Below are 12,823 nucleotides of genomic sequence, written 5' to 3'. Positions count from 1 at the left end.
TTATTTTTTGAACAGGGTTATATTCCATCAGAATATCGATAAACAGACTGCGTTGTAATAATGTTATAACATTTAACGAATTTTTCATAATAAATTCGTTTTTGTGTTTGGTTTTTTTTTATAGCATATAAAAGGTATTTTTATTATTTTGTCACATTTTTCAACGACCACACTCTCTGGATCTAATATTTTTTTTTAAGTATGACATAATTTTTTTTTTCTTTGGGTGGAGAGAGTGGTCTAAATGAGCGTATTGCATATGGAAAGAATTGTATATTTCATATTTTATCTTCGACACTCTTGATTATGTGCACAGAGTAAACTATAGCCTATAGGTTTCATAAATTAAAGGGAGACTCAAAAATGTAACAACTAACAAAATTACTTTGAAACATGACCAAAACCCATTGGTGAGCTGAAATAATCTACACAAATGGCCGCTGTTTCACATTTCACGTTTCAACGTATTGTTTGTTTTTGTTGACTTTTTAATGTCTGGCTGTGTCATATTTTCTGTCATCGTTTACTCTAACTGATGAAACCAATGATCCGTTTTATATATTTTTTACGAAGAGTTGGATCGTCAAAATATCGGTGAGCGTGCTGTGTTGTTTTATATACGACTTATTTTTCATAATTCGTTTTTATTTTGTTTACATGACATTATTGTTTTTTCTTGACGTATTTTACGTGTTCTTTGACCGAATAGAAATTGACAAGTTACATTCTCTGGAACTAAAATTTTAAAGGTTAACTAATTTTTGATGGGGGGGGGGGGAGGGGGTCTTAGTTAAGGTATGGAATGCATATTAATTTATCTATGACATTCCCAATCAGATCTACGAAATGAATTAGGCTTCGTTAACGGAAAACAACCCAAAAATCTGTCACAGCTACCAAAATCACTTCAAAATGACGAAAGTTTATTGTCGTGATGTAATAATTTATGCAAACCTTCACAGTTTCAAGTATTAGCGTATTTTTTGTTGTTAAAAAATGTTGCTAAAAATAGGTATCGATTAATTGAAACCAATCTCTATACTCACTGGATCTAAAATCGTATTTGAAAATAAAGCCAACATAATGCGGGTGAATATGTGTGGGTATGGGCCGGGAAATCTAATTAATTAGTGTGATAAAGTAATTTCGTTTCATTTTCGCCGTTCCCAATGTCGTTTTTTTTTATGTATTTTAGGCTCATCAAATTACCTTCATCACGTGTGTAGGTTAAAATAAGCAAAGAAATACAAAATAGCTCATCGTGACATTAAAAATGACTTCCAAAAACGATCAAATTCCAATGTCGAGCGGCAGTCTCACTAAACCGCCCCTCCTAACGGCTGGTTCCAAAAGCGTGGATGACCAGAAGATCCTTCACGACAGTAGCAGTAAGGCTTCACTGTCGGCCGTAAAGTGGCACTCGGCGCCGGCGACAGAACGTGAAGATGGAAGACCGTCGTCACCGTCTGCATACAAGTCGACATCAGCAGCGATCGAAGTATCAGCGGCTGGTGGCAATGGTGGCGTTGGTTGGAGACCACTTCAGAGGCAAAAAGTTGTAACCGCAGCATCGACACTTGAAGAGGACGAGGACGGACGTCTAACGGTGGGTGCGGCTTCAGCTGATGGTGACCGGTCACCGCGAAAACGGTCGGCAGTGGTGCGTCGTGGTTACAGTTGCCAGGAACCATGCGCTGCCCGCAGGCCAATGACGATGAACAACTGTGGTTGCGTGGCCGTAGGTGGTATAGGCGGTACCATCACGGTAGCCGGAGAGAATAGGAGACGCTGGCTGTCAGCGGATACGGGTGGCAATGGCTACGCGGTGGCCGGCACAAGTCGGTCGATGGAGTGCCTGCCGTCCCCCCAACCACCGTCCACGCCGCACCACCAGCACCGAACTAGCTTCATAATGGCCGCGGACGACCGCAAATCTCTTGATAGCGGCCTGGATGACGTGGCGGCCACGGCTGCTGTCGCTGAGATGGCTGACCGCCGGCGTGGCATGTTTGCGTCCACCCGGACGTCTGTGCCGTCACACCTGTCACTTGCTTTGCCGTCATGCGAGCGCCGTTTGACCATCCTGTCACCACACACGCATACACCGACCACTCCCGCGGCCTTCTACTCGACGTCGGCGTCCACCGAGACCGCTTGGCACTTTTGCACGTCATCCACGGCGGCTGCCATGTCGTCGTCCACGTCGTTCGCGTCTCACTCAACAGGGGCCGCATCTTCCACTTTCACCTCTGCAACCGCCTCCAACTCCGCGACCACATGCAGGTCTCGCAAGAAGTTACGTCCCGGCATGGTGTTACCTCGTCTCGTGCTACCAGGAAGTTCCGACTTGGACATTTTCTCACAGTAAGCACGCTCTGTTATATTACTCGCTGGTCATTGTTCGACCCCCACACCCTAACCATCGTCGCCCCGAATATGGGTTTCGTGGACGAAATTATTTGGTTGAAAAGTTTTATGTTGTTAAATTGTTATTATAAAATATTTTTGAACCGTAAACGTGAAATGGAGGTTTTTGTAACTTTCATACGATTTCAAACGTAGGTTAACTATTTTGATGGAACCTCGAATTCCTCAAATGTCCCTCTAAAAATATTAATCATCAACCTAGACTCTAGCCTATATGAGACATCATAGCATTCTATATTTCTTTAAAAATAATTGGACGTACCTATGTAAAGGTATTTGCTATAGTAAAATATGTTCTTTAGCTCACTTTATTCGATATGGGTATCTATTTTAATATCATCGCTTGTATATCATATAAAATATATGCACGCATTTTATGAAAGTATAATATTATTTTTAACCAAAAACAATATTTTGTTTAAAATATACGTACTGTGTGAATAATTTGTAGTCGATTGGCAAAATATTTACCACAAATTGGTTTAATACTGCTAATAGGGTTTCTTAGCATACAAAACTATATTTATATAACGCCTACAACATTTTTGATTTAGTTGTTTCGTGTTCGCTCCATTGGTACTACTGAACTCATCAACTTTACTATTAATCAATCGTTGATGTATTTTACCACAATCAATCTATTATAATAGGTATTTATTAGTGCAATCTATAAATTTCCATTCGTAGAATAATAATAGTGTTTAAATGGTTATAGATATATCTTCAATAAACTGTCTACATCACTATTTTTCGAAACCCAATTTATTGATTGACTTTTGCACTAAAAAAAATGTTCCGTTATTTTTTTTTTTATTTAATGAAGAACATAAAATTATAAATAACAACTTTGTACAAAGTTCACTTAAACATTAAAAAAAAATCATTTCTTGGAGAGTATAATACATTTTATTATTATCTAGTTAATAATATATAAAATTTCAAAATATCCATACATTTTTTCTTAAATATATATATTTTTAGAGATATATAATCTCATTTTTTTCCTTATTGTGATTCTGTTCTACATCGATCAGGTCTGAAACGAAACAGTTCATATACCTATTTAATGTCAACAGGCAAACATTCATTAATAATTATAATTATAATTTTAAGTCACGAACAATGACGAATTTTACTCTAACCTGATTCTAAGTCCCTGGAGTGTATTATCATCCAACTATATTCTTGCCTGTGGCTTAGTTTATTTAATAAAACTTTTATACAGAATTATACCGCTATGTAGTATGTATCATAATATATTTTACTTTCTTAAAAGTTCAGATCATGTAAGAGGGATTTTCTGTTGTAAAAGATATTATACAAAAATATAACTGATACAAATAATTTTATTATCATGTAATTTAAATCTCTACAATACTAAAAAGTCAAAACAAATATATTAGAGCAATATAGTATATTAGATTTCATCTGTACACTCAAAAATATTTTTAAAGTACATTAATTGTAGTTAAAAAAAAATCAGAAATATTTTTGTTTTTGTATTTTCTATTATTCCACGTAGAATTATAAAACTATAGTTGGTAGGTAGCTTAATAGCTATTTTATTTTCAAAAAGAGAATGAACAATGTCTCTGTTTTAAAACTCCCTAGTAGGCTTTTAAACCGTTCTACTACCTTGGGATCATTTAATTGTATACGGTACTAACTGCTATGAGATCGCACTATCGTAAAAACTCCTTTAAAATTTAATTATTATACTTTGGAGACCGTGGCCTAGGCCTTAAAGTCAATTTACATTTGGTATCGAACAAGAAACCTAATCAGTTCATAAAAACTAAGTATAAATTTGTTTAATAGTTTCCAATTAATACTTATACTTGGTAATAGGTGAAAAAATATATTTTGTGAAATTAACGTTTTTATTGTCAATTTAATGAATTAATTTCGTTTGATAATGCGTTGAATTTTTTGTATTTGATATTTTGATGAATCGTAAAATTACTCTAGAATGCATTCTACAGTGAATATGTTCATGCTTGAACTTTATTTATTTCTGAAAAACTCTTTAAACATAAATTTAAAATTCCAAGTTTAAAAATATATTTCACAAATATGTATAGTATTACATTGTGTTTGTTTTAGTCCGTATTTTTTTTTTAAATTTAAATTTTTACTTTGTGTCGATTATATAGTCTACTAGGTGGATACTAAAGTTACTCTATTAAATAAATATTTTATTTTTTTCATTTTTGGTTTTATTTTAATTTTTGTGAGTGTGTATTAGCTTTTCCAAAAACATAAATACTTATATGATATTAATAATGATAATATTTTATTGTTGATTATTCTTAAGTAGTCTTATTATTATAAAATAAGTGTATGCATAGATTCATTCAATCCACTACAATAACTAACAGATTAATCAAGCTAAGCTACTTTTCAATATGTCATATTAACCTAAAGCTTATCCAATTTATTGAATAAATTCAATTTGACTGATTTTTATCTTTAAAAAGAGCTTCTTTTTATACAACGTAAATTTTAAAATCAATTATTAAATACCTATAGAAAAATAATACAAAATATTATGTTATGAGAAATTGTCTGATTCTGTTTATATTTCGTTCTCTATTGTGAAAAAATAAAAATAAAAAAAGGAAAAGTGAGAAACATGATTGTCTGCAGAAAATATCTCAAATATAGAGTTTCTACACTTACTTTTCAGTTCAATATTGATTCAACTTAGTGTAAAAAATGAAAAATAAAATTGTATTGTTAAATATTATTTATTGAACATAAAACAATTTAATTTTCCTAGATTAAGTTGCTGAAAAGCACTCTTTTTGTATGAATTTATTATCATTGTTTTTAGATTATTATTATAATTTAGATTCCTATATTTATTAGATAAATTATTTGTCATAAACTATGAATGATTCCTATTTTGATGTATATTTTTATGGAGAGTACATTTTATAATTTATCAGATTCCTATTCTGCATTCAAAAAACTATTAACAATCTTAGTGTGAGCTCTCGATTAGATAATAATATTTTAAAATCATAGGTATGTCTACTTTAGACTTTTTTGTCCACTGTATAAAATTATAAGAAACACAATTTGTTAAAAAAATTTGCATTATAAAATTATAATATAGTTACTATATTGTTGTACGTAACTCTAATCCATTAGTCTTTTAAATTTTAGATATTTAGATAATTAACATACATAGGTACATTATTATTACAACATAATATTAATTACATCCTAAAACTTTTAGAACTACCTTTTTTTGTGAGATCGTTTAAGTTCGTTTTTATTTAAAGATCGCTTTGGTGCATAATAATTACAGCTCAATGATTGCTGGTAGAAAAAAAATACATACCATTGTTCATAAAATTATAATTGGAAAAGACAATTACAACAGTACATAAAGTAAAACAGTTGAGTTTCGAACGAAACTGGCAGGAATTTTATTTAGTGCTATTTTGAGTTGTATTAATTAATTCAGAGGTTGATACGAAAATAAGTATACCAACTATAAAAAAAATAAATTATTTATTTTGCGTAAGCAAAATATTGAAGATAGCATATTTGTTAATAAACTTGTAACCCAGTTAATACCTATTATTTAGCTTAATTTTTTTATACCTAATTATCTTACTCTACGATTGGTTTGAATGTGTTATATTCAATTTAAATGCATATAAATAAGATTATATATAAGATTTCAGTTGGATGATGGACAAAATAAAATAAGAGCAATTCCGTACAGTATAATAAAATAGGAAACGAAAAAGATATTAGTAATTATAAGTGTGTGTGATAACAATTTTGTAAGAGATTATTGATGTCAGTTTTAATTTTCCTATCGGTTTGGTGGGATAAACATGGTCTTTAGTATCCGTGAGTATTACTCGTACTTAAAATATAAGAGATTATTTATTGAAAACAATATTGCATGTGGAATATTAATTTTAATATTGTAACATTTAATTAAAATAAAGTTTTAGTATGCTATATTAGTATAATTGATTAATCGTAAATGGGAGAAATAATAATTTTAAAAAAAATCAGGTAGTTTTTAATTGTAAAAATAGCAAATCAACAAAGACACTTAATTAGTATAAAAACCTTTGTGACTAATGGCCTTTGTTGTGGATGTTATTTTTTGCGATCAATAAAAAAAAAATAATAATAATAATTCTAATGTTTGGTGGTGAAGTTTGACTTTAACAACTATTAGATATTTTAAATTTAAATCTTGCAGATTGACAGGGTATTATTTCATATATTTTAGATTCTGAACGAAGTGATGAATCTATTGATTTTTCAATTTTTTTTTTTTTGTGTCTTTGTACAGCATAACTAGTCGAAATAATGCTTCAATTTCAAACTTTGGGGGTGGTTTCCGATGTAAAAGTGAATATCCTTGATACAAAGGTCAAAATTGAACATTTTCCAACAGTTTTTAAAAAAATCGAGAGAAAAAAAAAAGGAGGGTAAGTCGTGGATGTCGCTCTGCTGTACAGTAAGTTACAAGTGGGTTACTGTAATGGATGGAATTAAATTTGAATCCAATGATATTATATTATTGTATACGAAAAACGATTCTGAACAGAGATGGTTTATCTGTCTAGGGTATATTATAGATTATTAAAAATTTTCAAATATTAGATTTAAAAAGAAATTTTTTTATGAATTTCTAGGTTAAAATAATTTGAGAATTTTCGTGATTTTCGTGATTTTTACACATGTTGTGAAAATTCAAACTTTGAATGCTTGTAAAAAAAAATTGTGTTAATATATTTATATTATTTCTCACCTGCTATTGTAAAAATATGTTAGGAGCCCTATATACAATTTTAAATTTTAAGATATAAAAGGAAAATTTTTAATGAATTTCTAGCATAAAATAATTTATGAATTTTCGTGATTTTTACATAATATGTTGCAAAACTCAAACTTTGAATGCTTATAAAAAAATTTGTAACTATGTATTTCTTTTATTTTTCAACTGCTATTCTAAAAATATGTTAGGAGCCTTGTATTAAATTTTCAAATCTTAGAATTAAAAAGAAAAACTTTTATTAATTTTTATCTAAGATAATTTGAACATTGCTGTAATTTTTACGTATTTAGTCAAAATTTGAACTTTAAATGCTTATAAAAAAAAATCGTGCCCACGTATTTTTAATATTTTTTAACTGCTATTGTTTCAATATGTTAGAAGCCTTGTATTAAATTTTCAAGCTTTTTTACCGAACAAATGATTTTTTATCGATATTTATAGAAAAAAAAACTAAAAAAGTTGAAAAATTAAAATGTCAGTAAACAGCCAAAAAAACTTGAAAATTTAATACAAGGGTTCTTATGAGTTGTACTTATTGTAACTAAAAAAAATTAAAAATCGTAAGTCATAATTTTTTTTAATAAGCGTTTATAGTTCAAATTTTTACGAAATCTGTCGAAAACGCGAAAATTTGCAATTATTTTGAAGTTGAAAAATTATGAAATTGTTTGCGTTTATAACTAAGGATTAAAAATACAACAGTAAGTTTTCCATAAGTTTTCCTTCAAGTAGCTATAGAGAAAACTCGAAGCATCATTAAAGGAAAAATTTTAAGTGCGTTTGAATTTTAAATTTTGACGAAATAGCGTAACGATAACGATTTATCCTGAAATGATTTTAAATATTTGTTATTATTCAAAAAATATAAGTCGTAGATACTTGAAAATTGTATCAGTTATTTAGATTGGCGTTTTCTTTACATGATTTAATTTTGAAGTGTCGATAAAATTTTTTTGGCCCTATCAAAATACAGAAAATTTAATACAAAGTTCCTCATAAGTTATTCTTATAGTGATTAAAAATTTATAAAAATACATAGGCACAATGTTTTTAATTAGCATTTGAAATTCAAATATTGACTTAATACGTAAAAATTACGGCAATTTTCAAATTATCTTAGATAGAAATTCATAAAAGTTTTTCTTTTTAAATCTAAGAATTTAAAATTTAATACAAGGCTCCTATCGTATTTTTACAATAGCAGTTGAAAAACAAAAGAAATACATAGTCACAATTTTTTTTATAAGCATTCAAAGTTTGAGTTTTGCAACATATTATGTAAAAATCACGAAAATCACGAAAATTCATAAATTATTTTATGCTAGAAATTCATTAAAAATTTTCCTTTTATATCTTAAAATTTAAAATTGTATATAGAGCTCCTAACATATTTTTACAATAGCAGGTGAGAAATAATATAAATATATTAACACAATTTTTTTTTACAAGCATTCAAAGTTTGAATTTTCACAACATGTGTAAAAATCACGAAATTTACGAAAATTCTCAAATTATTTTAACCTAGAAATTCATAAAAAAATTTCTTTTTAAATCTAATATTTGAAAATTTTTAATAATCTATAATATACCCTAGACAGATAAACCATCTCTGTTCAGAATCGTTTTTCGTATACAATGAAATCTATAATTGCATTCAAATTTAACCTACCCTAGTCAGAGATCCACCCCACCCCCTAATGTACAGCAGAGCGATACCTACTTACCCGCTTTTTTTTGTTGAGATATTCAAGTGCAAAATTAAAACTACCGTGTTATTATAGTAAAGAAACTTTTATATTGACATTGGACCGTGTTATGTGATAACAATAATGCTGCAATCAAACTTAAATTAATTTTAAATTATAATATACGCTTATAACACATAATAATAGATTGCACTTCCATTTCCATACTTGACTTGTACGCATCGTAGGGTCTAAGTCAAACTCTCAAGTCTATACGGGAAACCATATTTTGTTCAACTACTCCTTCGAAGGTTTATTGTGCATGGAAGTATACGCTCTTACAACCTTTCCGAAACTGTAGAGTCGCACTACGTTACGTTCACGTTGGTAGGAAATTCTAACTAAAGTTTTCTATGTAAAATATGAAATAAAAAAAGTATGGAACAAGGGTGCACGTTGCTTGGCAACCTCGTATTTATAATAAATATTAATTTTACTTAGATTTTAAATTCCTGAACAATTGTAACGGATACTAATCATAATATTGCAACTTGTGAATTCATTTTATATATTATTAAGATTATTTTCAAGATTGGATAATATTAAATAGAACCGATATTATAATTTGAATAATATTTGAACTCAATATTATCAATGTCAGTTCACACGTTTAATTTAGTTGTATAAATAAATGTAACAGATTAACTATTTCAGCTATATGAAATAATCTAGGGCTCGTAAATAATTTATAAACTAATATATTTAATTTGGTTTATTTTGCCTAATTTTAGAATCAATAATTTAGTTTTTTTAATTTATATTAATAAATTGTAGGTACTATTAAAATTACTCTATATTTTCATGTACTTACCTGCTTTGAAATTTAATATTTAAAAATAAGAAATATGAATTCCATCCCTATAATATCAATATGGGATGTGCCAAGGCTTCCCAAATACGGACCATACAAGCCTTCCAGTCTATTTCCCTTCGCCTAATAACATCCGCGGTACGTCTCAAACTTCTCACTTCACAAAGATCTTAAAATTGAAACAGTCTCCAAAACAGCCAAAAACTACTACAAAAAGTTACACACCAAAACAGCTAACCACACAAATCCATTGATTTCCAACTTGGCCAGTGAATTCATGCCTAATAACCCCCCCACGTCGATTAAAAAGACACTGGTGTCGTGATCTCCTAAATCCCGACCTGCACTAATTGAAAAAAACAAAATTAAAAATTAAACTCTCTCCCCCAAGTTAGAGAGTATCCACACTGGTGGACCTCCCTCCTCGCGCCATTCATGTTATATCTACCTTTTCTTTGTTATCATATTTACTTATTGTATGTATATAAATTACAGATTGTAAATATTCTATTTTATCTAATAAAAAAAAAAAATATACATATATTGGTTTATATATAAACCAAAATCGTACAATTTAATTTGCCTGAATGTTAAAATATTTTGGATATTTTTTTTATAATTTTTATTTGTCAAGTTTTACTATGCATATTATGTGAAAATATTATCATTTTAATTACGTTAAACAAATTTTAAATCATAATTATTATTAATTGATTTTATGATAAAATAGGCATATAATATATTTGGAATTTAATACACAAATATTATTGAACTTTTCTTTGTGATTTTTAAAATAGTATTTAAATACATCTTCAGATAACAATTATTATAACAAGAAACCATTTTTATGATAGTTATATGCATTTGTGGTTTGTAAGCATTTTATTTTATAATTATAATTTTTTTTCTCGAAGATAGTGTTCATAGTGAGTAACTCGTTTTCTACAAAACCATTTTATCTAAATGTATAGTTAACAAATATGTACTTATGACAGAACCTGGGGTACTTGATTATGGCTATGGCATTTTCATGGTATATAAAATATATCATTTTACTTTCCAATTTTGGAGTTTATGCTTTTCTTTTGAATTTTGAGACACGGAATTTATTCGTTTTACTAACAAGGAACCATACATACTTTTTGGCATTCAAAAATATCATCATTGTAGTTTATTTTTAAATTTTGTTTTTGTGTACAATAGTGGTTTTTTGGGATAGAAAAACTTTTAGTTTTATTGTTTTCGTTATGAATATATGTGTTATAATGAAAGTAAATTAAATCTAGAAAAGCATTCAAGATTATTGTTATTAAAGTGGTCTTTAGAAAAAATAGATACTTGTATACTATTTCACTGTGTTAAAATAAATAGATGGTTTTTGTAAGAAGTAGTCAAAACAGTTATAAAAAATTTAATATTATGATTTTTTTTATAGATAATTAATTTACGTACGTCAGTTCGGCTGTAATTTAAAAGATATATAGATATATAGAATTTAATATTTATTTTTTAAAAACTAACTGGCAACCTTCTCACAGGTTAGGTTACTCGTTTTTGAATAACATAATAAAATCAATACATTCGTGCATTATTTACACATCAGGACAAATTACAAAGGCAAGCTTAACTCTGTTAATGAATATTATTATTTGTAATTTTTTAATATTCCATTTTATAACAGATCTACATGGCTAAACGCTATTATTTGCAAAAAGAAATTTCTACATAAAGTTTTCCGTGTCCTTATTCTATCAGTTAAAGTTTTTGTATATTTGCTCATCTAATCATTTTAAATATTTTGTATTCATTAAGAATAAACTTGCTTTATTGTCAAATCAGAAAATAATATCTTTTTGACGTGAATTCGTTTATATTTTCAGTCATTATTAAAGACTACCAACAATGAAAATAAATAAAAACAAATACACTTCCGGCGACTATTGAATGACGTTTTAATGTAAAATACCCCAAACATATAACTGTCATCATAAATGATAATAATTGTTGTAATGGCTGAAAAAAATGATGTCTATTCTTGTAATGTCTATGCCAGCTTTGTTTCACAGAGTCCAGCTGTCATTTGCACCGAGTTTGCAAACAGTCCCTTTATAGTACTCAAACCGACGCTACGTGGGTCAAATCTGATAGGTACGTTGTTAGTTAAGGACTTTATCCGACTAAAAAAGCAAAATAAATTGAAAAACGTCGCATTTTGACGATGATTTATTTGTGCCTGTAGTCGGTCAACCTTTAAAAAACAAATCTGTCACGGGGAAAAAGAAAATGTATAGAAATATTAAGCCATGCAGACGGTGATATAAACATCCTCTCACATTTCTTAAAATACTGAAATCGGTTAATGTTGTTTGTGCCTTTTGGGACAATAGTGGAACTTGAGTGAAATTTGTGGTTTGTGTACACTGTACGAGTACGTACTTAGCTATTAGCTGCAGGCTCTTGGGATATATGAACTACGTAATATTGTACAGAAAGAATAATAAAATCTAAATTTGGTTAACGTTTCCGATTCGAAAAAATGGATGTTCTTCCATTATAATGTATAATATATAAAAAAAAAAAAAAAAAAAAAATGTTTTTAAACGAATTGTGTTTACTGTTCAGAAATAATTTTAAGAATTTGTTTAATGCTTCATATTTTTTTTTTTAAATTTTTTTTACTCCAGATTCCTGGTGTATGGTAGTTAACGTAAGTAAAAAATGCATTTCAGAATATTTATTAATATTTCTAAAACAATCTTCATGAATTCATTAAATTTAACATATTAAATAAAATGTTAATATTCATCAATTGCTTATTTTCTTTAAAAAATATTTATTTTGTAACAACATGATTCCAATATTATTGACGTCTATAAAGTATTAAAATTGTTTTATAACATTAAAAGTTAGGTAAACGTAATCAACCAACGTTTTCAACAACAATGATACAAAAAAAAAAATCGGTAATCATTTGAAGATTCAATAAAATTAAATACCTATCATATAATTTAATAAATTAGTCTTATT

General features: G+C 28.6%; 1 protein-coding gene across 5 annotated transcripts in view; it reads left to right on the top strand.

Annotated features, from left to right (window-relative positions):
* Positions 1-12,823, top strand: part of dnc (phosphodiesterase dunce) — a 625,052-nt gene that overhangs the window by 414,825 nt on the left and 197,404 nt on the right. Inside the window, exon 2 of one of the 5 annotated variants that reach the window (XM_089229245.1) lies at positions 1,196-2,364. The exons of the other annotated variants lie outside the window; for them this stretch is intronic. Coding sequence (XP_089085371.1) covers positions 1,274-2,364 — 1,091 coding nt within the window. The 5' untranslated portion in view covers positions 1,196-1,273. The remainder of the gene's footprint in view (positions 1-1,195; positions 2,365-12,823) is intronic. 5 annotated transcript variants of the gene reach the window in all.

The sequence above is a fragment of the Diuraphis noxia genome, unplaced genomic scaffold, assembly GCF_037042655.1.
Source record: "Diuraphis noxia isolate RWA-SAM2 unplaced genomic scaffold, SU_Dnox_SAM2 contig0005, whole genome shotgun sequence".
In the NCBI taxonomy this organism is placed as follows: Eukaryota; Metazoa; Arthropoda; class Insecta; order Hemiptera; family Aphididae; genus Diuraphis; species Diuraphis noxia.
Note: the sequence above shows the minus strand (reverse complement) of the source record. Positions and strands in the feature narration are given on the sequence as shown.